Here is a 26,837-nt window from a genome sequence, read left to right on the forward strand (position 1 = left end):
AGTGCGGTGTGTGCTTGTTTGTTTTTTCAGTCTCTGATTGAGCAGAGGGGCGTGTCCTCCTGCGCCGCACCTGTTTCCTATTCCTAATCAACGCTTTATAAGGACTGGAACTGCCCGCACGCCTCATCGGAGTATTGACCTTGTCACGTCCTCGTCCAAGTGCATCATTCAGATCTTGTGGTTTCTAGGGATGGCAGAAATGGAACATTGAAACGCTCAAATCATTTGAAACGATGGATTCACAAAAAGATTTGATCTTTTGGAACGTTTGAAACATCTCCCCACAGCGACATCTGGTGGCCAGTTGTAAAACATTACAATCGAACAGTAGATCAGTGTTGCCAGCTCCCCAGTAAGGAAACTAACTATTGGCTGTCTGTCATCACCTAATTTACACAACTGGCAATCGGCCTATACTTTAATTGCAATGGACGCCATAAGAGAGAGAAACAATATCATGGAAACAAAAACTGAATAACCCCCACCCCGTCAAAATAAGTAGTACAAATGAGCTTTTTAGTGCTGATACTTGGTTTGTTTTTAATTTTAGAAAAGGCACTTGCTGAAACAATGTGACGTTTGGAGGCGTAATGGAACGCGAAAGGCAACTGTCACGTGACATCCTGATTCTGAGACAGATTTAGGAACGCCATTCGAATCACAAATTCGGCCTGGGTTCCGGTACGTACCAAAACGCAGTTTAGATTTTGCCATCACTCGTATCCACGCGTTGAGTCCTTTCTCTCCGTAGTGTTTTGTTTCCTCAGCTTTACGCTTGAGTGATTGATCTCCACGTGTAGTTTTTCCCACGTCGCCTTTAGTTTCTCCGCTTTGTATAGCTCGTTTGTATTTGTTATTCTGTTTATTTGCGTGTATTTTTGTTACTTTCTTTCCTTGCAGCTTTCGCAAGCGACTTTTGTTAATAGTTTTTCTCCTGGCTTCGTCCAGCGCTTTGTGTTGTTACTCCTCGCTGTGTAAGAATACATTTGTCAATCTTACCCTTTGTGTCTCTGCGTTTGTGGGATCCATTATCCGGTTTACCCGGAAATCATTACAATAATATAGTGTAGCTGGTGACGAGGCCCTGACATTTGGTGCAAGCTTTTGGTAAAGGTTCAAAAATAATTTACATGATTAAAACTGAATCCCGTTACTACTATCCAGCCATCCTTTTTCATATAGTCAGCTGATCCTGACTAGAGTTGTGGGTGTCGAGCCCAGCTGAAAGACAAACATACCAATAAACAATGTTTACATACTTAAAGAGACATTCAGTGTTCCCTAGCGCCATCTAGTGGAGAACTAATAATTCATTCATTTAAAAAAACTTTTATGTCAATAGTATGCAAAAAAATATGTTGTTTCGCATAAACGTGCCCGGGCGGTATTCCATCGAGTGTCGGACCCAATGGGTCGACCGCAGCTTGCCTTCCTCAGCTGGTGCCTGCAGGTGGTCGTAACTAACTCCCGTGATTCGGGCCTGCCGCTTTTTTACTAGCTCCTCCCGCTAGCTGCTCACGTTAGCCACTTCAGCCTATGGCTCCGACTAACACCCACTAGCCGCTCTTGTTAGCTGGCTGGTCCGGCTAATTCCGGCTAGCGCGGGCTTTCGGCGTCGCTCGCCGGGCTTCACGACGGCTGCCAAGCCGAGACGCTCGTTTGCTCACGCAAAATAAGAATTGGTGGTAGGCCTGCGAAATGTGGTCTCTCTGAGCCACCATAGTGTGCGTGCTCCTGTGTGCTTCTAATGCTATTCTTTGACCTCTAGATGGTGCTAGGGATCACTAAATGTCCCTTTAATTATTTTGAACTCTTAAAAAAGAAAGAAAGAAAGATCAGTTGATGCAAGTCAGGACATCATGGCATTATGAGAAATAAATGTTTATTAGCATTTATGGGGTATATGCCACAGAGGAGGCGGGACTTCCGACTTCCTGGTTTTCACACATCAGCTTTGTTTTCGTTTCCTGTTTGCGTCGTGTGGGCCGTGTCCCAGTTCTTGCGCTTCCGCCTGTGCCATTGTGCGTTCCCGTCGACGGGTGCGAGTGTGTAGTGTGTCTGTCTGTTGTCCGAAGCATTTCAGAGAGTTGAGACTTGTTGGTTATGGGGTGCTGGGGTGGGGGTGCGAGTTTTGGAACCATCAGTGGCCGGAAACTACGCTAATGTGTGAAACCCAGAATTTCTGGTATACTGTATTCTTGTTTCTGTCTTACTTGCATCCCCCTTGTTGTCACTTGTCCATCTTTTTTTAATAGGTCTACGTTGTGCATTTAAAAAATACAACAAAGATGTTATGCCTTTAAAGCCCAAGTCTCACACGGTATGCTGACATGATGACATCGATAGTATGATGTCATGCATTAGGATTTTGTGCGACTTTTGAAGTATGTAAGATAATGATTTTTATAATGCATGTAGGCCTACACACTAACACACTAACCCCACCCCACCCTCTCTCTCTCTCACGCCCTCGCGCATACACACGCACAAACAGAATGACATTTTCCTCATTGAGAGTATGACGTCATGCATTACGATTTTTGTGCGACTTTTGAAGTATGTAAGCTAACGATTTTTATAATGTATGTAGGCTTACACACCAACACACTACCCCCCCCCCCCCCCTCTCTCTCTCTCTCGCTCTCACACCCACACAAACGCACGCCCACACACGCACACACAGAATGAAATTTTCCTCATTGATAGTATGACGTCACGCATTAGGATTTTTGTGCGACTTTTGAAGTATGTAAGCTAACGATTTTTATAATGTATGTAGGCCTACACACCAACACACTAACCCCACCCCACCCTCTCTCTCTCTCTCTCTCTCTCTCTCTCTCTCTCTCTCTCTCTCTCTCTCTCTCTCTCTCTCTTCTCTTCCGCGCACACGCACACACATGCACACACATGGACACACAGAATGAAATTTTCCAGTACGGAGATGATACGAGTGTGGCAGATTATTGCGACAGTGGGTGAATGAAGATGTTGGGCTGCTCAGCCATGGTACACTTTCGACTGCTGACAGCAGCACACACCAGACAAGAGCAACCAGACTGGAATGCCATGGGTACAGTGTGTAAATGCATAGAATACACAAAGCAGAATCTGCGGAATGTTTGGTATGTTGGCTAAAGTGACTGTATTTACCTTTAAAACAGTCCACAGTGTAGTCAATGAATGAATAAGGAAATGAAATTATCAGTGTACTGGTCTCTGACCGGAAAGTCATGACAGGTTATCGTCATCAGGTGAAAAATATCTCGACACGGCGACGTCTGTCAACTTCTTTATACTGTATCAAGAATCATGAGTTTGAGGTCTTCATTAACTCATTCGCTGCCATTGACGGCAATTGACGTCAAAAAATCTTTTGAACTATTTCTATTAGTTTCACTTTTTTTCTCCACTTTTGTTAACAAGAGTGTGACAACCTAGAATTTTTTTTATTGTACATTTAGAACGGATATAAAATTTGTGATTAATCGTGAGTTAACTATTGATGTCATGCGATGAATTGCTATTAAAAAAAGTAATCGTCTGACACCCCTAATTTTTAATAATCTTTACTTTTCTTTTTTTTATTAGGGGCGTCAGGCGATAATTTTTTTTAAATTGTAATTAATAACATGACTTCACTAGTTAACTCAAGATTAATCACAAATTTTACATCTGTTCTAAATGTACAATACATTTTTTTCTAGGTTTTCATACTCTTGTTAACAAAAGTGTGTGGGGGGGGGGGTGAAACTACTAGAAATAGTTCAAATGAATTTTTGACGTCTATAGCCGTCAATGGCATTGAATGAGTTAATCAAAATCCCATGAGTCCTCTGCACAGCAGATTCTTAACACACAATTAGTGGATTTACAGAAGGAGCAGACAAAAATGATTTGTGGACTCTTGCACTGAAATTTGCAATCGTCCAAAGAAACTTGTATATTGTCAATGAAAAGTACATCGTGATTATCTTTGAAGAATGCAGAGCCTTTTGTTTGTGCCTCTTTGTGCTTTAATCCTCTCTTTTAAATTCCAGTCAGACGATCCTAAACTAACTAAACATCAGTGGGCTGGCGTGGATTTGAAAGTCATGTTATGGGCTCTAACAGGAACGGCGGCACGTAATCTTGTGTTTAATCCCATGGAAACACACTGGAGCAACTGCTGAAGATGTGATTAATTCTTTACGTGGAAATCAAACACTTCATCAGTACGGACACGCTACAAACACAGCATACATTATGGTAAAAAAAATTAAAAACTTACTTTATTTACGCCCATCCATTTTTGATATCATCAGGGTCCCCCAGGTAACTGAGATTAGATTACTGTACAAAGCTAAAGGGTTATCTAAATATATATATATTTTAAACGCTCAATATAGCTTGCGCAGAAGATTTTTGGTGATGCAGTTGTGATCTTATAACTTTTTTTTGCTTAAAATTTGAATAAGAGACGTGGTGCTAGACAGTGTTTTAGTAACAAACAAACAAACAAAAACAACATGAGGCTGGGCTCATAATTGGTGGAAGAATCAAACATGTGCAATATAGCCTAGCAGTGGATCTAACCTGACAGCCAATCTTCCTAAACGCTTTGGATTCCAAATTACAGCCATGCTACTGAACGTCAAGGTTAATTCCCTCACACGGCGTAATGAAATGATTCCATATGACACCTCCAATTGGTGACTTTGGAGGTGTGCCCACCAGACGAGTTGGCTGTCACGCCGGCTTTAAAGCAGCAGGGTAAATTCATCAGAGAGAATATTCACTTTTATCTATTTAAAAACAGGTCTGTAGTATATTATTTGATTGTTATTGTGATACAACAATTGCGATGAATTCAATATTTTCATATACATTTGTTTTATGAAATAATACAACTGTAGCTCACCAGCTGTCATGTTTATGTGGCAAACAATCCGCCATTTTCCCCCTCCCACCTTCCATGCTCCACCGGTTTATTACCCCCTTTACCCCTTACCATCCCCCCCAAAAACATCCAAATATGTTCCCTCTTCCTCCTCCTCCCCCTTCTACGCCCCGCACACCCATCATCAACCCCATGTCCTTTGTGTTCAATAGCATCATGGAAAAAAATGTCACTCGCAGCCAAGCCTACCCCCCCCCCCTTTCCCTACCATTACGCCGGCGTCTCCCTTTTCCTCTTCACATTTGTGGTTGGTGGTTGTCACGGTCATAGCCAGGTAAAGTTGAAGTTTCCGAAGCCCAGGTTGGCACCATTGTCAGGCAATGAAGGCTGCAAAATGATTTCTACATTACTGGTGCACTCGTGGCCTACACCGCACCTTGAAACTGATGAACTAAAGTTTTGTTTTTTGCAATGATTTCTTACTTGACGTAGGGCTTGAGTTGCTCAACAGTCTGAGGTCTCCGATGTCCTATTTTGCCTTTCATAAAGAGCCGCACATTATCAATAGGACACAGGTCTGGGCTGGCCCATCTGCCCGTGCCATGGGCGCTAACATGCCCCCATAGCTTCACAGATGCTGCCTTTTGAACGTTGTGCTGATAACAACACATTGTCCATGATTTCCGTAACAATTAAAAATGTGGATGCACAGATGCGGAATCTGGGTATAAGGTTGTCTACAAGAAAAATCAAGAAGCTTTTAATGTCATAACAACAGCGGTATAGACAGACAGCAGTTCAAGATAAACAACAATGTGACTGGCACCACTGATCCAGTCTACTTTTAAATTGATCAATATATTGTTTACCCCCCATACTAGTATAAAAAAAGAATGACTATAGGGTTGCTTAAAAACAAACTAGGGAAAACAATTACCTTGTCACCTTGACATAGAGTACGTCAATATTTCTTTCAATGAGGCAGACTTTATCAGCGCTGGCCTTTAGTGAAAAACGAGTGAAAAGCTCTGCTGTCAATGATAGCTGTCATGCAGATGCACAAAGCACACTCGGTTTTCAAGGTCACACAAGAAAGCAACCGCAATAAAATGGTCAGTACAATTTAAAATCAAACATTAGACTTGTAAATGGAGTAACTTCGTATTGTATTATCGCGCAGCTATTAAGCTGTAATCAATATATGGAAATACATACATCTAGCGTAAGATTCAAGATGTTTACTTGTCAAATGCACAATAAAAACACTTTTTTTTTTAAATGTATTGCTAGCATAGGGAGAGCGGGGCTAGTTGTATCACTTTTTATACTTTTATATATTTCTTAGAATCAATACTTCATATATAAACAAAATGTATACCAGATGAAAGAACAAAGTCTGAGGTATATTTTTTTGTATTCATGTCATTTTCATACTTTGCGTCAGTGAACAGTTATAAGCCATCAAATAGAGGGAGTGAACATGTGACATGTTGCCTCACCAATGGGTAAGTTGTCACACTTTATGGGGTAAGATGTCACACTGGAATTTGCGAATAATAAAACAAGGACAAAATTATCCGTTTTCTCCTATTTTAGTTTTTGTTTTTACAGCCAGAAAAATGGTTTGTCATCGATCTTGAAAAACTTTAAAACTTTAAACATAAAATATTATGAAATAGATTAAAGTCCTTAGGAACTGCTGGCATGTACTGTAGGTCATAGCTCTCGGCCTCAAATGCCTGTTTTGCTGCCCATGAACTGGAAATTTGAGATAAAATTGAATTTCAAAAAATAAAGCATTTTGGTTTATGGATTGAAGGGCCATCATGAAACTTAAACCAGTCCTGACATGTGGGCATATTGTAGTTCCAACAACAACTGGAAAATCATTTTTTAAACAATGAAACAAAACTAATTTCCTCACTCTTAAGACTCATCATCTGAATCTGGAATATGTAAATCGAGTCACCAGAGGTGCATTTGTCATTGGCCCGTTCTTTGCACATGTGACAACAAACCCCAAAATAACTGAGACAAGTTGCCCGAAACTACCATGTTCGCTAATACTTGCTCTACTTTAAAGTTAGCTTAAAACAGAGCAGTGACTGAGGCATGATAAGATGCATGAATCTCTCCTCTAACGATTCCACATGATTGGCTGCTAGAATTTTCAAGTTTCAAAATATATGAAGTTGAAAATGTTTACTTTGGGTTGTACAAAACAGATAACTGGCACTCATTTCAGCTCACAATGTGCTATTCTCCTCTCAGACAGTACACAACCCCTGACCATTTATACGAAGAAACCTAGTATTCCACTTTTTTGTTGCGCCCTCTGGTGGAGAAGAAAATTGCAATGTGACTTACCCTTGATACAACTAGCCCCGGTCCCCCCCCCACACACACACATATATATATATGAAACATGAAAAAAATCAATTTTAAATGAAAGATGAATACTGAAGGGAAAAGGGGGTAGGGAATGCACATAATTCAAAAACAATGGAAATTTTATTTTAAAAAGGACTGTGTATATTAGTTCGGTAGCAGTAAGAGTTTAGTTAGTGCAAAAACAAAAACACGCAATGTGCAAAATGCAGACATTTGACTTTTCAAGTATTGCAGGCTGCAGAGATATTGCACAGTGTAACTCTTCAAGTGGATTACTAAAGAAAAATATTGCGTAGACTTGTTAACAGATTGTGATTGTCACGATTTCAGGTGCCTGATATGGCTAAAAGCTGTTCATCAGTGTTGTTGCTCTGACTGTGATGATACTGTAGCATCTGCAATGCTTGAACTATTTTGAGGCAATAATGAGGTTTTCCTGAACCAGTCTGGGCCTTTGTGAAAGCAGTTTGAAAAAGTTTTTGTTTGCTTACAGTTTAGCAAAAAGGATGGGATTCAACGATAGAAATGCTACTTCGCAGAGGAAACTTGTACGTTAACATCCAAACTGAACAGCGTAATCGCCAGAATCCCACAGTCATTTGAAAGCCGTTTGATCAGTATGAGAATGACAAGGGAAACAATTCCATGTTGACCTTTTACGAGACTACAACACAAATGATAAGCATGTGTATGCGCGGTATTGAGTGCAAAAGGTTGCAGTTGCCCTACATGAGAACAAGGTCATGCGAACATAAAAGCATGAGGCAGTGTATCCATTGACAAATGGATAAACATGCTTACGTGAGGTCAAACGCAGGGAATGTCAAGGTAATGCAATGTCCAAATAACACTCCAAACAAATTAGTACTTATATCCCAATCGTGTTTTGGGAATTCTGTTTTGCATGTATGTTTATATTCTTCGGAGGATCAACATGAGGAGTATTTGCAGGTTTTGCTGTTAGCCAACTGCATATCATTTATACAAGTATAGTGCTTAACAAATGTATTAAACCATGACCCAATATAAGGTTCATGATACAGAGCTGTCTTTAATTGACAGTGATGGTAATTTCAAAAAAAGGAGAAAAAAAAAGTTTTTGTTCCTGTAATGTTAATACATTTTAGAAGCTGTGTAGAAGTGTGTAGAAGCTCTTTAAATGAAATGAATTTTTTTTTTGGGTGTGTGTAGAAATTAGTTCTGAATTGTGAATTTAATGCTTGATTAACAACATTGCTATAATATGTGTAACAAGTAACAAGGTATCTTTATATTTTATATAGCAGTGTAGATTTATTGTTACTGCAAAATATCTTTACAAAAAAACCCAACAACAACAACTGCTGTTAATAGCTAAACTACGGACCAAGGGGTGCCTTTGGCTGCATCGTATGCACGGCCCTCAATGTACCTACTGAACAAAAAAAATTATCCCCCCCCCCCCAAAAAAATTTTTTTTGGGGGGGGGGGGATATTTATAGGTGGTGCCCGTGCGCATACCCTCAATTCTCAAACAGTGGCTACGTTGGTTTTGGGATTGATCCCAGGGCTGGTCCATGTAAGATTATTTATTTATTTATTTTCAAACTAACCCATCTTTAAATGGGGACTGAAAAACAGGCCAAATAATAATAATAATAATAATTTATTTTGTTTAACCAGGTAAGGCAATTGGGAACAGTTTCCCATTTACATAAAAAAACATATGTGGTTTGCTTTTATTGTAATATAATATACTGTACATTTTAAAAACATTACTGCTGTTTAATGTTAAGTTAAATTGAGGGGGTGGCAAGACAAACTCACACAAAGATCAGTTTGTGGTTGAAGTCTTTCCATGTTGAATGTGATTGGTTGACCGGCTCCTGTTTAACTTAACGTGGCTACACCGCAGTCAAGCACGTTACGACAGTGGCGTCGATAACAACCAGTCAAACAGGAAATAAAGTAAGTATTGTGAGGGTTGGTGGATTTGCCTTCAAAATAAACTATTACGTTTTGTTTTGACGCAATGAAATGTACTAGTACCATAAACTATTTATTTAAAGAGTGTAAAATTAAGTTGCGTTATAGACGTGGTATTTTAAACGGTATTTAAAAACAACTAAAATTGTTCAGTTTTCACAATTCGTTTTGTTTGAACGTTTTCCGGAAGTCACGCAGTAGTAAAGGCGAATGGATGAAACTTGAGAGGATCGATATTTGTTTTGGCAGTTCGCGTGAAGTCCAAAAACAGGTCAAAGCCGAAAATGCAATCTATGACAGTTCTTCGTTGTTGTTCTATCATCACATTTATTTGATTACGTACAACTCTTTTAGTCCGCTTTGAGCTGATTTTCTCTCTCTTCGCCCGGTAAGTCACGCTGTCAAAGAGCAACACGCCAAACTCCAATGCAACTTAATGAAAGTTTGACTTCATATTATGGTCAGGAGTGGAGATTTAGGAGACGAAGCGTAAAATCACTATGCGTCAAGCCTAATAGAGCTGGCTTTAATTCGGCATTTGCGAAGCGATGTTTTAATAGCCCCCGCGACCCTTGTGAGGACAAGCGCTTACGAAAATGGTTGGATGGATGATTTAATAGCCGTGGTAAAATTATTTAATTCAACCATTTCGTTGTTGTCAACAGGTTATAAATATCCATGTTCATTCATCGTTTTCTTCAACCTTGGTCCTTTTCAGTTCGATTTAAGGACGTAGTATCCATCCATATGGATGTTGTGTTGGCTTCATATTTGCAAACCGATTTGTTTTGTACCAAATAAAAAAATAAACCCAATATAATCAAATACATTACATCAGCTTCCACCTATGTTCACATGCCAGGTAGGTAGGTAGGTAGGTAGAACAAAACAAATACCCAACTTATTCTCTGTTTCCTGTGATTGTTTACTTGGCAATGCACACTGAATAAAAGTATTGTCTCAACACTTTAACACACACTCTCTCTCTCTAGGTTAACAATTACAATATGGGCCGATGGATTCTTTGGATGACTGTGATGTTTGTCTTCATCTGCTGCTGCCGGGCAAAGAGGGATAAGATGTTATACTGTTCTGGTAAGTCACCTGTACAGTATGATAATATTATTGAGTGGGACACTATAATACTCAACTGCAAACACAACATTTTAGTAACATTCATAAAGCTTCTGCAAATGTATAGGATTTGTAACTTTTTTTTGTGTGTGTAAGGAATTTCTAAATAATTTTCAATAGAAAAAAAGTTATCTGGTCCATACTCAGCCTGACTATCACCATCATCAGCGGTTGAGGAATGTGCCTTTTTAAAATTGTAAATTGTCACAAAAGTGTATGTAGAGAAGAACTACTGTTGAATAAAACTAAACTAAAATAAAACTACTGATACTTTGATGACACTTGTTGGATGATTAGTGGAGAGGTTTAAAGCAAGTCCATTTCATGTACCCCACTTTTAAAATAATGTGAGTTGTACACTCAAAATTTTTTGCTGGCAACAGAATTCCATCCTATCACTAAATGCAACCTGTGTTTTCCAGCTTGCCGTGCAATCGTAGATGAATTAAATCACTCAATCGACCAGGTGGACCCAAAGAAAACCATTAATGTTGGCAGCTTTAGACTCAATGCAGACGGAACCATGAAAGACAAAAAGGTAAAATACACAGATGCATACAGTGGTTACAAGCACCCATCCATTTTGTATGCCACACTAGTGTCATGGGTCCCAACTGACTTTGGGCAAGTGACGGGCAACACTTTGACCTGGTTGCCAGCAGGCCACATACTGTAGATAAACAACCATTCACACTCATTCTCACCTACGGACAATAAAGACTTAGCCTAAGAAATATGTTTTTTTAACACGCGGGAGGAAGTTGGAATGCCTGTAGAGCAAAAGAGGAGCAACTTTGTGATTTTGCAGGTTTATTCCGCAGACCAATAATGACAATATAACGGGGGGAGTTGTAGCACTGCGGCTATCGATTAGACACTGTGATGTCATTTTCAGTTAACAGCAAGTGGGACGACAAGGCAAAATGGCCGTCCCGTGAGATAAAAAACGATGGATTTTTCTGCTTAATTCATATTCCTCCAGCCCAATCAAAACAGCGTGCTTAGACTAGAGTGGGCCTACAGAACATTTTGTAATTTTTTTTTACTTGACTTATTTTTTAACCTTCTTATTTTGTGAAAGGAATATGCATACCACAGCTTGGTAATACTCTTGGCTTGAGTGTTTTTTCAAACCATAAGAAAACATATTCTTGGGAAACAGTTGTCTCATTCGGTCAATATCAGATCTGAGACCGTGATGCGGTCCTGCTTTACAAGCAGAATTGATCTTGTGTGTGTGTGAAAAGGCTGAATATTGGACCCCAAAACAGACAATCAAATGAGAGCAATTAAACAAGGCTTTATTGAACCAAGGACTCATTAGAAATCAAGCAACAACCAAAAAAGGACACATGGGAAAGTACGACAAAATTGTCAATGTGAAAAATACAGAATCGGTAGTAGTAACAAACCAAAGTAGATGGAGAGAGCCACAAGTCAGAATAGCAACTGCATCACTACTACACAAGTGATAAACCAACTAAAGCTTGCACAAGAAGAACAGCATCTGAAGTACACAAGTCACGACATATAAAATAACTAGGAAAATACTGAAGAAATCATCTAAACGAAACAAGTTTAGAAGGGACGAAGAAGCACTATAAGCAGAAAACGACTTACCTATGCTAGTGTGGGTATTGAAAATTTTGAAATGTTCTAAAATGGCTGGCAGTGAATGTGAGAACCAGGCTCATTGCCATGAAGATCAGGTGTGTGCCGAATGCTCCGTCCAGCCACATTACTCAGGCAACTGAGGAAATAAAACACAATGTGTTTGTGCATGTGAGAGAGAATGATATAGTGAGAAGTTAAAGCATTAACTGGTTAATTAATCACACAAAAAATCGCTTTAATCATGAATTAACGCAGATTAATCGCATTATTAATTTTTTTTTACTATAGATTTAGCCTTTAGCGTGACAGTGGATGATAATTACATGCATTAAAGTAAAGCATTTAATCAATGTTTGCGTATCAGAATATTTGTTCATCTCAAAATATTGGGGTCATTATTTTTTCCATTTAAAATTATGCAAGTAATTAACTGATTAGAAAAAGAGGAGGATGAGCGTGTAGCAGTGGATTCAAAAATGTTGAAGACGTCCTCATAACATTAAATGTCAAAATAATTAACACATAACCAGTGCTCTTCTAATTTGGTGGGATTTTTTTTGTTGATAAAAAGCCTTTTTTTATTACGTGATTACTCGTGATTAATCAACATTCTAAGATGTGATTAATCTGATAAAAAAAATGAATCGTTTGACAGCTCTAGTTAGCACACCAGGACTACAGATTCAGATTATTGTTGCTGGCCTAATGAGGTCGCGTCCCACTGGAGCATGGATATCTTTAATTCCCCAAGGATCAGGCTATGATAAAGTGTCCAGCTCGTATTGATTTCCCAGGATTAGTTCCTGTTAGACTGGCAGTGATATCAGCATTGATTAGTTGGAGCAAGTGAGAAAAGGGGGAAGACTGCAAAAAAAAAAAGTGCTTCCATTTTTACTACTATTAAGACATCAGATGCAGCACAAATAATTTGGTACAGGTCTTAAGATCAGACCCAAAAGAGGACTAATGCCTGACGGAGGTTATTTTATTGCCAAGCAGTCGTGAATTATCCTGGCAAAAGGGCTGTGTCGTTTATGTTTGTCCTAAAAATTGTAACTGTAATGATAATACAGTTTCACATTGGTCATTCTTCTATGATTTTGGCTCGCGGTGAACAAAAACAGATTTGAATCAGAACATCGGTTTTAAAAGATGCAAGTGCACCGAACCGAATCGTTATACACTAAAATATATCAAGATTCATTTCAAATCGTCTTTCATTGTAGATGTAAGATGAGAGAAATCATTTATCATGTATGTGAAATGACAAGAAATTCATTACATCATATACGCTCTTGAACTAAACCATACCATATCGAGTCCTAAACACACCGAATCAAACCAAAATGAATTGTTCCACTTTAAAGTCAGAATTGTATCACACGCCATGTATTGAAATATGTATCGATTCGTCTTTTATTGGAGAGATGCACACTCCTAATTTTGTCCTCATACAGCACAAAAAGATGATTACTTTCAGTCTCAATCTATGAGGTTTTCACTTTTAGCCATTTGATGTTGAGTATCTCAGTTTTATGTGGCTCAATAATGTTATGCAGTCAACTGACATCATGTAACTGTACACTACTCTTCAATAAATATTCGAACAGTAAGGCCAATTCCTTTTTTCTGTCAAACGACTAAATATGAATATGAGACAAAAGAGAACAGTAAGACAGAGCATTATATTGGAACAGATTTTTCTATCAGCAAAAATAGTGGAAAAGACTTGAAATCGAATAAGAGTGAATAAGAACTAACCGTACTGTGGAAAATTGACCTTTTGTATACAAATATTTGGGTCCTTGGAATGCCTGCCCACACATCAAGCGTGAAATTACAGTAATCAACCAAGTAAATCTTAGCTATCTGCATGTTTCTGAAAACTTGTCCGTGAGGGAGCAGTTCTGCAAGTCCGACCTGCTTTTCCTAACAGTGAGGCTAATTTGCCCAATCATCTCCCCCACACAGTGCATCTCCATCTTGGAATTTTTCCAGTTACATAGCAAAAGCTGATGGAGCACGATCATGTGAAATCCAAGCATTAGGCAGAGAGCAGTGTCCCCGTTAGCTAGCAGTTTTATAAGCATTAGCTTCTTTACTAATGTTACAGTAAAGTAGAGTATATCAGTTATATACTAATCTGATCGTTTTTTTGTCCTTTTTCCCAAAGCAGTAGCCACAGATGCCAAACCCTTGCTGTTGGACACTAGAGGTTGCTCGGGTCCCACTGAATTTCTTTCCTTGATGTAAACAATTATTATTTTTTAAACATTGATTATAAAATGAGAATATTTTGAATGCAAGGGTCTTCGTGTGCCAAAAAAACAAAAACAAAATTGAAATATTCATATACCGGTGTTCAAATTCTACACTTAATTCCCGTTAAAATTATATATAATGCATGGGCATACCTAAAAAAAAATAAGTTACAGCAATCTTAATGTTGGCAGGTTGAAATCCCTAGTTTTGAGAAAAACAGGTTCAAACTTTTGGTCCCTGCATCTTTCAAGTGTCCATAGTATCCAGTACCTTAGGAAAAATATATTATTAACCTGAAATTTTCAGGATCTGTTAAAATATCAGTGGAAAGTCAATTCCAATCTCAGGTAAGGCCATCGTCCGAGATTTGAACCCTTTAAAACTTTAGGAAGTTTGACCTCTCAACAGTTGACATCAGCCTCAATTTTGAATATCACATTAAGCTTACAATTCATCTTTGGAGGCATCAGCCTAAGTTTGGTTATTTTATTGTTGCTCCTTGTGGTATTTTCTTGTTTAAATTGTCAATTAAAAGATTATTTGTCATTTGATGTGGCCTGTTATGTTATGTCTCAAATGCAAGAAAATTAAAATGTTTTGATGGTTCAACAGTAGTTTTTTTTAATTGTTTTTTTGTTGTTGATGCTACTCCTCCGCGTTGAGAGGAACCAGTTGAGGTGGCTCGGGCATCTGGTTCGGATGCCTCCTGGACGCCTCCCTGGAGAGGTGTTCTGGGCATGTCTCACCGGCGGGAGGCCCCGGGACGACCCAGGACACGCTGGAGAGACTATGTCTCTCGGCTGGCCTGGGAAAGCCTTGGGATCCCGTCGGAGGAGCTGGCTGAAGTGGCTGGGGAGAGGGAAGTCTGGGCTTCCCTGCTAAAGCTGCTGCCCCCGCGACCCGACCCCGGATAAGCGGTAGATGATGGATGGATGAAAAAGACAAAGTGCAATTGAAGGCACATTCCCTTCCTTTAAACATGGAGGTGTCAATCATTACAGTTGCCAGCCCTTTTTTGCACTTCAGGGCCACCATACCAGCCAGGCACCAATGCTAACACTAGCTGTTAGCCGCTAACGTCGGAGATTTGCGGTGTATCATACAATTACAACGTAATTAACTAGCGGTTTCTTAGCATCCTAAATTAGCGATTAAATATACTTTCGGGATGGCGGAAATATGTACGCCAACACGTCGAAAAAGGAAGTCAAGCTGGTGGTCATGTCGCCGCGCAGGCCGACTTCAAAGTAAAACCCCACCAAGGAAATTGCATTGGCATGAATGTATTGTTTGGTAAAGCTTTATTTTTTAAGTTAGCCTTGATGTAGGCGGCGTGTTACGTTGAGTATGTTTCCAGCTTCATTGACATGTCTGAATGACGGGGTAAATCCATTATCGATACCGCCGTTAGTATTGATATTTTATTAGTATTGGCAGGCTGCTCCTAGCTGTCGAGTCTCTCCCTTTCTCCGTAGTGAAATGCGCAGTGTATAGTCTTCATTTACATTAAAGTAGAAATAGATTCCGGAATTGAAGATGATCTCTATTTGGATTACAAACATTCGCCGCAGTGTTTACCGATGACGGTGCGCTTCTACTATACAACAAAGTAGGATGCTGTGTTATGCCGTGCGTCTTCGTGCCGAATGGTCACATTATGGTGTATTTCAACTTTTATTGGTTGGTTGCTATGTCCATTTATATCAATCACTTGCAGGGTTTTTCCTGGCTCAAATTGAGGCAGAGGTGGTATCATCCTGACCTGGTATCGTTGCCAATACCAGTCTTATTTTAAGGTATCGCCACTCACGACGGTGACCGATACCATTATTGGCCACCCTCCTGTGGCTGTTTTACAATCAGGGACAACAAATGAGAAATTATATAAATACAAAGTTGCCATTAACTTCATGCAATTTTAAGGAAAAAATATATGTATTGGGATGTATAGGTTTTTCTTTAAAATCATCTGTCCTTTATGGGTGGGGAATTTTATTTACTGGTGGTATCGGTATTTGGTATCAGTAGCACTGACTACTCAAGAGGTCGGGAAAAAAGTGGTATCGAACATCATGCGCCATGACGTGCATGTAAATTCAACTGACTCGCTTTCATTTTTTACAGGCAACATATAATAATTCTATGTTTCAATAATAAGAATAATAGTTCCAATAAGAATATGACTATTATCATGTTAAAGCATTCATTCATTATCAGTCACTCAGGCTGGAGGTGGCGAGCAAATTAGGTGGAGGTGGCTAAAAAACCCTGACTTGTGAAGTGACGTTTGAGTCGAGGAACTTATTCAAGCCAGGTTTCTGAGACGTTGCTAGCTAAAGTCAGGTAATAAACATGTTGGCTAACAATGCAATTGTCCTAATAATTGCGTATTTTCATACACTTCAGAAGTGTTTCCCACAGATTTTTTTATATATATATATATATATATATTTTTTTTTTTTTTTTTCTTGAAATCTACTGGGGTGATGGCCAGTTTACTTAGGTGGCCCGCCCAATTATTAACATGGTGTGGGAAACACTGCTTCTACTCCAATTTAAACTTTTGTGTTGCTGGCAAATGAAAATAGACCTCAAGGAGGCTATTTTGGGAGAAATCTCAAAATCGTCATTTTTGAACTCGTGCTCTATTATGGTCAATTATGCATTTTGCCAGAGCAGGTCACATATGTATATCTGTTTTTAGATGATCAGGATAAATGATATATAATTAACGATGAGTAAAGTTATTCCATTCATCTCTGTTGTTTAATTTAAAATCTTTACACATCGGCCCTCGTTACAAGTTGGACATGTGCAGTAACTCTTCTGTTACTAATGTTAGGGTTACTACTCTTGTTTGAAGAGTATTATGAAATTAGATTTGATAAATTCCCAGGTCTGGAAAAGTAAGAAAGATCAAAATGATTGCATGAAAAAACTCCATTCTGATTGGCTCAGAAAATGACATCAGTGTACATTATCAGCTGACAATATTTACCATTTCAACGTCCCTCGTAGTTACATTGTTCTAAATTAATGTGCAGCACTTTGCGCAAACGTGAAAAGTAAACATGAAATACTCTTGAGGGCAGTAATTAGAGAATTTAAAACACTAATGAGTGCTCGGATGTTTTGGACCGATGCCAGCGATATGCGGTAGTAGCCCTAATTGAAATTTTGAAAAAGTTTATCGTGGTTTATCGTTGAACAGATTTTATTTGTTATTATATCAATGTAGCGACTGTGGCTGTAATTGATAAATGGTAGATAGTCATTATTTCTGTGATATCTCTTAAATTGAAGCTAGGAGTCTACATGTCATTACATCTTGATTGCTTTATTTCAAATTCATTGAAGTCATGTGTTTAAAGGCAAAATCATAACATTTGGAATCTGGGTTTCAAACTGAAAAAAAAAAACCCCTGGTCAACCCTGATTTAGATAACTATTGCTGTCAAAATATTCACCTAAAACTCGAAACATATGCAATAAAAATAAAAAAAATTGCCATGTGAGCATTCGATTCCTAAACTTTTTCCCCAGATTTTGCGATAGCGTGGAGAAGAATTGCTGAATTGTTAACCATTCCAGTCACCAGGGAAGACCAGTTTAGGATGAGCTCCTCCTCTGCCCTTTGCTGACACAATCCTCCACCTGTCGTTTAGTCAATCAAATGTTACTGAACCACAGAAGAAGGCAAACCTTGATCCCATGCCCTCGCAGCTCCCTCCTTTTCAGCAGCTTTTGACCTAGTGTGAATCAGAGAGGGAGGGATGTCACAGCTTAGATGCCATCAGCGAGAAGGATTTGCTGGTTTTAAGTCTCTGCTCTTTGGCCTCTTCACAGTAGGACTTCCTGGGGGCATGGGGCTGCTCGGTGACACAAAAGTTAAACCTGCCTGCTGTAACAATGACACATTTAAGATTTCCAAAGACATTGAACTTAGTTTGAAGGCAAGCTGATCTCATAGCGACCGGTGGGAAGTCATGCATTGAGAATGAGAGGATGGACAATGGTGTGCTTACACAGTGACACATAATATCATGGCCCAGAAATGTGACTGAGTAATAGGGAGTCGAGCCGTTTTCTCTTTCCTAATGAATGAAGGGATGATCGATACCTTAGATTGAAAAGCCCTCACCAAAAAGTGAAGAAATGGCTATATAAAGATTTCAGACACTTTTATTATACGCTCACATTTTCAATAATCACGCTAATGTATTTCATATTTGTACAAAGTGAGGCCGTTTTTCAACCTCATAAAGGTGGGCCAGGGGTGTCAAACTTGTTTTTGTTGCGGGCCACATCGTAGTTTGGGTTTCCTTGGGAGGACTGTTATGATTTTGAACCCAAATAAATGCATGATCGCCTCATATTACATTGACACAACAAAATGATGAATAACTAGTTTCGAAAGCAGAGGCCAATAAAAACAGTTTGATTTTATTATTGCATTTATTTTAAATGGGCGGTTGGTAACCAAAACTGCTTGTAATATGTCAATGTTTTTAAAAGTGAAAACAATTAGCAACTTCTGTAATTTAACTAGAAACGCAAACTTTACACACATAATTTGCTTTGGCCCGCCACGTTTGATGTGGCGGGCCGGTCCTGGCTCCCAGGCCTTGAGTTTGACACCTGTGCTCTAATGTCTAAAAATTGTAAGCATCAATTATGACTAGTGCTGTCAAACGATTATTTTTTTTTTAACTAATTAATCACACAATTTTCCATAATTTATCGTGATTAAACGCGAATAATCACATTTTTATGCTTCTGCTTCTACGTTTTCTTCAAAGCTTGTAACAGATATTTACTTGAGTAAAATCTTGGAATTATGGTAAAATCATTCAATAGAAAGTGTATTTACATATAAAGACTGTTGTAATAGCATTCTTTGAGCCTTGACTTAGAATAATTCTCCTGTAAAAATACAACTATTGAACAAAACGATCAAAATGGACTTAAAGAAGCAGTTCTTAGAACTTCTCGCTTACAGGTTACAGCAGCATTGGTTTGCGAGGCATTGTGTAGGTAACAAATGACGTTAGTTCTCCAACAAGCATCAAGCATGTTAATCAGAAACGACCTATAATTCCATTTTTATTCGTCTACCCGCCAGTGACTCGACCAAATATGGCTGCAAACTGAGTTAACTGAGTTCATTTTTGCTTTAATAAATTTAAATGACTCTCCATAGTTAACGCTTTAATTTTGACAGCCCTAATTAGGACATTACACAGCAGCTGTCATGCAATGACCTCATTGATGACCTTCCGTCCAGATCATGCATACGTTTCTATGAAAAGGTACACGTGCACATTCACTTTCGATTTGTTGTGTTATTGACTTGTATTTAATACACATTTATTTCATTCAGGGAATTCATTTTATTTTATCAGCGCTATTAACTGGATGGGGAGAGTTGGGGAAGGGGCGGCATCCAATTCATATTTTGCTTAGGGCCCCAATTTGCTCAGGGGTGGCGCTGCAGATACAGCACCGATCGGCCTGTCGATCTCCCGCTCCATTCTTTTCGTACGGGTGAGCGAACTCCTCAACTTGGGGCATGATCTCATTCCCGACCTGGAGAGGGCACTCCACCCTTTTCTGACCGAGGACCATGGGCACAGATTTACAGATTTAGAGGTGTTGATTCTCATCTCACCCCTCCTAGTGAAATTGCAGCTTAATGAAGTCAGTAGAACTACATTGTCTGCAACAAGCAGGAACGCAGAACTGAGGCCACCAAACTAGACCCCCTCCACGCCTCGGCTGTGTCTAGAAATTCTGTCCGTTTCGGTTATGTACAGAATCAGTAACAAAATGCAGCCTTGGCGAAGTCCAATCGTCACTATGTTGCACCTGAATCTGAGATTGTACTTCCCAACACCCTCTGTTCCCCCTTCTTAAAAAGGGAAACCACCACCCCGGTCTTCCAATCCAGAGGCGTGTCAATCAGAACAGCCCCACAACATCCAGAGCCTTGAGGAACTCCGGATGGAATTGCATCCCAAAGAAGAAACGGAATTGTTTTTCATTGATTTTCTTTGAACTGTTAGCAATGAACAAACATGGGGCTATGGAATCAAACACTTTAGGAGCCCACTTATAAACTTGTCTCAACACATCACAATCATAATTTAAGCATAACGTTGACTGTGTATGATTTTAGATCTTATTGTTGTGTTTTGAGTCCAGCTTGACACAAATGGTCTGTCTTACATGGTCATCCTTCTGTTTTTAATTAAAGGGGAAGTGAACCTTAACTCATTCACCCCAGACAACAACCCCCTTGGCTCCTGGCTGTTTTACTGGATTTTGACTGATTTTGCAAGGCCCACAGAATATTGTGTTATATTGCTATAAAAACATGGAACGTACCAAAAGAAAGATTAGAGTCTCTTCTTTCATCAGAAAAAAAGGTATATTTCTATCTATTTCCGTTTTGCAGGAATTAGCATTAGAATCTAGCTAAGTTTCATCATTATTCACAAATCTGTTTAAAATTGTGGGGAAAAGAGCTTTTTTGCAACATGGCCCTGGTTGATCTTTTATACTGTGCTGCCACCTGCTGGCCGTGTTTTTTACCTACCATTGCTTTAAGCGTCTTCTTCAGGTCAGAGGCTGCATCAAAGCCTTCTTTCTGTATGCTCTAGCAAGAAAGAAAAACACATAAAAACGTATGCAGTAAATATGTTTTTGGGACCATGGCAATATTTAAAATAGAACATTTGTATGCGTTTTTGGGAGCAAATAAGTTAAGCATTTCTTGACGATAATATGTTATATGTGACCTCACTAGTCTAAGCATGACATTCTGATTAATATTACATTTGTAGATAATGAATTATGTGGCAAAATCCAGCCATTTTTATCCATCTCAGGGGGCGGCCATTTTGCCACTTGCTGTCGACTGAAGATGACATCACAGTTGCTTAGGGTTCAGGCAACGACCAATCACAGCTCACCTGTTTTCTGAAGCTGAGCTGTGATTGGTTGTTACCTGAGACCTGAGCAACTGTGATGTCATTTGTCACTCGACAACAAGTGGCAAAATGGCCGCCTTCTGATATTGATTAAAAACTGCTGGATTTTGCTGCTTAACTCAAAGTCCAGGTTGACTTCCCCTTTAACATTTCACGTTTATGTACAAGACTTTAGATCTACTATCATGCATCTGATCTTTCTTCAAAATTGTGTTTTTCTTTTTTCCATTCATTACATTATCCTGCATGCTCCCCTGGTTCATATAATAAGCAAGGCAAACTGTTTTCTATTTAAAATCCAACTCCCTTTGTTAGTCAAGGAAATAAATTAACTGTTTTAACTCCCCCAGTGAAAAATATCCTCAAGTGTCACATCACTGCTTTATTCATGCACTGCATATGTCGCAGCTGTCCTCCAATCTTCTTCTGAAATGCTGACATAAAATAGCTGTAGGCTATATTTGAGAGCTTTTCAAAGATTGAATATAAATTACAGCAGCAACTAAATTACACATCACCCAATGGGCATGATGAAGTTCTGCCATCAAACCTTTTTACTCTACTGTTTGAATTTGCATAGCCAACTGCATTTCATTTTATTTCCCCATCCATCTGCTTCGGAGTCAATAATATTATTTTTTTCAAATGGTCTTCATTGGCCCATTTTAGCAGGACAATGAAAGTGAAAGGCCCCCATCCACAGCAGTGTAATAATGGCGCCCTGTCCAATGGGAATTGAATGGAGGATAGCATCCCTGAGAAGCCTATTCTCTGGCCCAACCGATTGCCCCCGATGCACCCCCCTCCACCTCATTCTTCAAACAACGCAGTGACTGACAGCTCCTTTTCACAGGGCTGCAACTGGCAAGGAAGGGCTTTAATTCTAAACCATTTTGTAGCATGGCATGATAATGACTCAGACACAAGCCCAAGGGCTGCAATGGACCGACATGGTTTTGTTGTCATTGGACAGGGGGAAAGAAAAAAAAAACTTATTTTTTTTCCAGATGATATTAATGGATTAGAAGAATAGTCTTGTGAATTAATTGCTCAACAGTAGATGAAGATATGATAAATAGCTTCACATTTTTTTATTTAATGTAGACAATAATTGGCATGGTCTTGCAAAAGTACTTTTGCTGTGCAAAACAATTTTCACTCTTTTACTTTTGCTAATAATCAAAAAGTGACACGATCCTGTAGTGAAAATGGAACAATTGAACAAAAGTACATTTTAATCAATACAGATGAACAAGCATTGTTTATATGAGGAGGGAAAAAAAAGTTACTGCATGCAGATAATGATTGACGGATGACCCTCATCGTCATGGGCTGGTGTGACCTACATCCTTCATTGCTCGCCCTTCAGCCTTTGCCCTCGTGCTGTAACATTCTGTTGTTCCGCCAACTTCCTTCCTCCTGAGCACAACAACGTTGTCAAGCTCAAGGGATCTTCTTCTGAATGAGTCACATTTCTTCTGAATGAAACGCATGTGGAAGAGGTGGGGTTGACCTTAAGGACGGGGGATTAGTGATTGCTTTAAGGGTTTTGGTATTGCCATTTGCAAGTAGAAGTATGAAGTGAAACAATCAATTCTGAGGCCAGTGAACATTTTTACAGTTTTATTTTCATTTTTCAACGTCGCCTTATTCGCTTCCACCGTCCCTGCCAATCCCTCGTTACCACAGTAACAGTTGTCAACTTTTGACAAAAAAAAAAAAAAACAAGGAGGATTTCCTCTGTTTGATCATTGGAGGATGGCGCAGGGGATATGTGGGACACAAAAGCAGATGAAAAAGTGTGGGCTTTTTTTTTTTTCCGCCCTGTACTTGGCTTCTGTTGAGGCCTCCTGTCTTTTCCGTCTCCTTTGACGACCATCCTCTAAAGAAAATGCACCCCTCTGTGTTTTTTCCCAGAGCTGGTCAGTTGTACAAAAAAAAGGCACCCCTCTCTTTTGCCCTTTTCATTGCCCTGCCCCCACCTCTCACTCCTCCATGCATCAGCACAGATCCCCGGATACGGGTGTCCTTCCGGGGCTGGTCAGGGCGCTGCACCTGTCTTGACCCGTCTAGACATGGCTGCTCTCTGTTTTGTCTTCCAAGGGGGCGCAGGAAGAAGAGCGTGGGGTTCGGATGGAGCGGTGGGGAGTTATTGGCACAGGTTAAAAGTCAGAGTTGCAGGGTGAGGTTTGTTAGTGAGGGTGAAGAAAACAAGGCAGAAATAGGAGGTCACACTGCTGACCTACATAGTCTTGTGGCGCAACACAGCTGACACAAGGGCACTCGAAAGGGCTTTGTAGGTTTTAAAGAGTTTTTTTCTCTCTCTTCTTCATTAGTTTGGTTTTTCAGTTGCCATTTTTTTTGATGCAGGATGTCTTTTTTCTGTTATGGTTGTGAAAGTTTTGTACTTTTTGCGTGAGGAAATCATGTGACAAAAAACGATGACATGTTTAAGGAAGCATAATCTCAGTCTCCCTTTCCGTGTCCCAGGTACCTCTGGCTCGCTCCGAAAGTCACCTCAGTGAGCTCTTGGATGGCGTCTGCAGTTCCATGAGTGACTATGCCCTCTACGTGGATCCTGACACGCAGAAAAAACAATACATGAGGTTTGCGCCGAGGAGCACTGGCTTCACTGGAGACTTCCCTGACTTTAAAAACTTCCAGTTCGATGGACCTGAAGCTCCCAGTGCCTTGAAGTTCGCAGTGAGTGCAAAAGCTGTACACCTCTTTGTAGACTTTTTAGTGAGTCCATCTCAGACATAGAGACCGATTTGAAGAAATTAGGTTGATAGAGTACTGTAGTTTATTACTATGGGTAATTTTCTCAGTCCAAAGGTGCTCAATGAAGTTACTATTCAGTACAAAGGTAAACCCCATGATTCATAGCATACAAAAAATAAGATGTCCATATCATGTGTGTCTCTATTAATTTTTTTCCTTTTTATCCTGGTTAAAATTTTTGCATTTACACAATCTGACATGGCAGGTTGCTCATAGACCTTGTTTTATCATTTGTTTACTACTTACTAATTGTTAATACTAAAAAAAAAAAAAAAGAGACCAAAGTATTTCTCCTATAAGCAAGTAAATACTTGCTTTTCAATAGAAGAATCCCTGCAAAGTTTTATTGATAGGTTACATTCTGCTTTTACCAAGCAAATTATTGAAATGATTTCATCTTAATCCCACGTTCTGTATCTTTTCACAAACTTCATATTTCTCATAGCCTTCTTCACAGAAAAGGCCTCAAATAACATAGCAGATACATAAAAAAAACAGCAACAACAATCTGTTAGCTATTATCGCAGTGTCTCAGTGTTTATCTGATCAGTTTTTATGTCATTACATTTATTGTGCAGTGGCAGTCTGGTGATTTCTAATCATGGATATGTGTTGAAGAATGAGAGCTCTACTTAAATACAATATTATGACATAATGGAAATAAGTGTCATTAAGTCTGCTTTTGGATGTTGTACAAATTCTTGATAAGTAGGCTAAATGCTAACATAAGATTAAACTTAATCCAAAATCTGAAAACATGTTTTTTTTTTAGGGCCGATAATCCGTCTTTACGAGAAATGATGCATGTGAAAACTGAGACAAAGAACACGTTAAGCATTTCAGGTTTATACTCACAAACAAATGCAATGCACCTTTACTGTACAAGCAAAGTAGTGAAAAGAACCAAAATGCAAAATCATGGATACGCTGGACTTTCAACTCAATTCAAATGTGAACTGAAGTCATCGCAAAAACTGGTCCGTAAATTATAAAGTCGTTTTTCGTACCTCGCCGACAGCCAGAGCTGGTGCTTAACAGCGCGGAAATACCTCATTTTAAGCCTTAAACAAGTTTCAAAGGGTCTTGTAAAGCTCTCTATTCAAATCAGCTGTTGTTGATTCTAATTCAATTGCTTGTTAAAAATGTTCATAATTACAAAAGCTATACCAACAATAAACTGTTGAATCAGATTGATAAATGTAATGTCAATGTTGTGACTCTGGGCTTGTCCCGTCAGGCGTCGCCACAGTGTGTCACTGGCATGATTTGTTTGGCACAGTTTTGCTGCCGGATGTTCTTCCTGACGCGACCTACCTACTTCTCATCCGGGCTCGCGGCACTGACCGCAAATCAAACCTGTGCCATTTGCATCAAAGGCAGCAGCATGCACCACTACACAACCAACGCCAGCAGAATCAAATATTTCGGTGAATCAGAACAGCCAAAATGGCCGAACAGTTGGGCAAGCAGTGGGGGGAAAATGGCCACGTCCCTGCAAACAGCGCTCCTCCATTGTGTAAAAAAAAAAAAAAATCATGACAATACTGTGTGTGTATGTATACGCATGGGCAAGCTGCTCTACTTTGACCTCCAAGCCAAGTCTTTCTTCTCTAATGTTTTTTTTCTCTCTCTCAGTGTGAAGTCATGGTAGAGGAGCTAGAAGATGATATCATCGCTCTTTTCAGCCAGAACACAGACGATGCGCGCAAGGAGTTATGCAACAATGTCTCAGGTACCACAACTCCTTTTACCACATGTATGACTCAGCTTTTTGTTAATCCGTCCATCAGGGCAAATCATCATTATTTACCTATTTAGGACTAAACACATTTGAAATCATTTCTCTCAATATTTCACCATAGAGTGCTAGCGCCGCTCCACAATGTGTATATACTGTTTCATCATAAGACGTTGAACATTTTAGATGAATTGCCTGTTAACCATCCACCTTTTTAAACATGCGGTTTTACCTATATGAACACTTATTGAGCTATTTTATGAATAAATAAAGAAAAGAAACGAGCATAAACTCACAACGCTGTTATCTTGCAATTGTGGCATCCCAAATCAAACGTAGGTATTTATTTATGTGATATCTATACATAGGTAATTAATCAATTTATTAGCGAACATTAATCCTTTTTTTCTGCTTTTTGTTTCAGACTACTGTAATGACGCTACTAACAGAAACGATGAGCTATAGTTTTGGGTTTTTTTAGGTTTAAAAGAGCGTGACCAACTTTGTTTCAATGAAATGGAAAATAAGACCTTGTTTGTTTTTAAATAGGAAGTTTTGACAAATAAATACATATTTTGTCAACATTTGTCTGAGGTTTATAATTCACACTCTTGCATGCACAGCTCAGTGCTACACTATATATCTTAATATAAAGTTATATGACGAGTATGTGTATATTCACTTTAATATGCGGTGGAAACATTTTGGCTGTAGAATAAAATAAAAGAGGTGACTTGGTACACTAAATTTTAATAGTAATGGATTTTAATAGTGAGTGTTATTTAAGAATTGATTTATTTCATTTTAGTACCGTAATCCAAAAATATCATGTATTAGTCTCTTTAACATAAAATGAGACAAATATTTATTTTTTTGTCGAGCATACTAATTTATAAATCCTTTTTAAAAGATAGCTCGCAGAAATGTGAGGAAAGTTATTTTGTACGAGGAAGAAAACAAATTTTAAATGTAAAAAAATGTACAAGCACTATTTTTGTTCAAACATGTATTATCTTCCATAATTATTTATTTCGATATCTGAGTTGTCTGTGTATATGTCAGTTCAGATGACAGTCAACAGCAT

At 39.0% G+C, this 26,837-nt stretch overlaps 1 protein-coding gene across 1 annotated transcript; it reads left to right on the forward strand.

The window, feature by feature from the left end:
• The first annotated feature begins 9,425 nt into the window (after positions 1 to 9,425).
• cnpy1 (canopy FGF signaling regulator 1) lies at positions 9,426 to 26,335 on the forward strand. Its single transcript, XM_086076743.1, has 6 exons — positions 9,426 to 9,623; positions 10,228 to 10,330; positions 10,792 to 10,907; positions 23,725 to 23,937; positions 25,651 to 25,747; positions 26,178 to 26,335. The coding sequence occupies exons 2-6, from the start codon at positions 10,243 to 10,245 to the stop codon at positions 26,216 to 26,218; spliced, it is 555 nt and encodes a 184-aa protein (XP_085932869.1). The 5' UTR covers positions 9,426 to 9,623; positions 10,228 to 10,242; the 3' UTR covers positions 26,219 to 26,335.
• The last annotated feature ends 502 nt before the right edge of the window (positions 26,336 to 26,837 follow it).

The sequence above is a fragment of the Leptonotus elevatus genome, chromosome 1, assembly GCF_054856555.1.
Source record: "Leptonotus elevatus isolate MCC_2025b chromosome 1, RoL_Lele_1.0, whole genome shotgun sequence".
NCBI classification, from domain to species: Eukaryota; Metazoa; Chordata; class Actinopteri; order Syngnathiformes; family Syngnathidae; genus Leptonotus; species Leptonotus elevatus.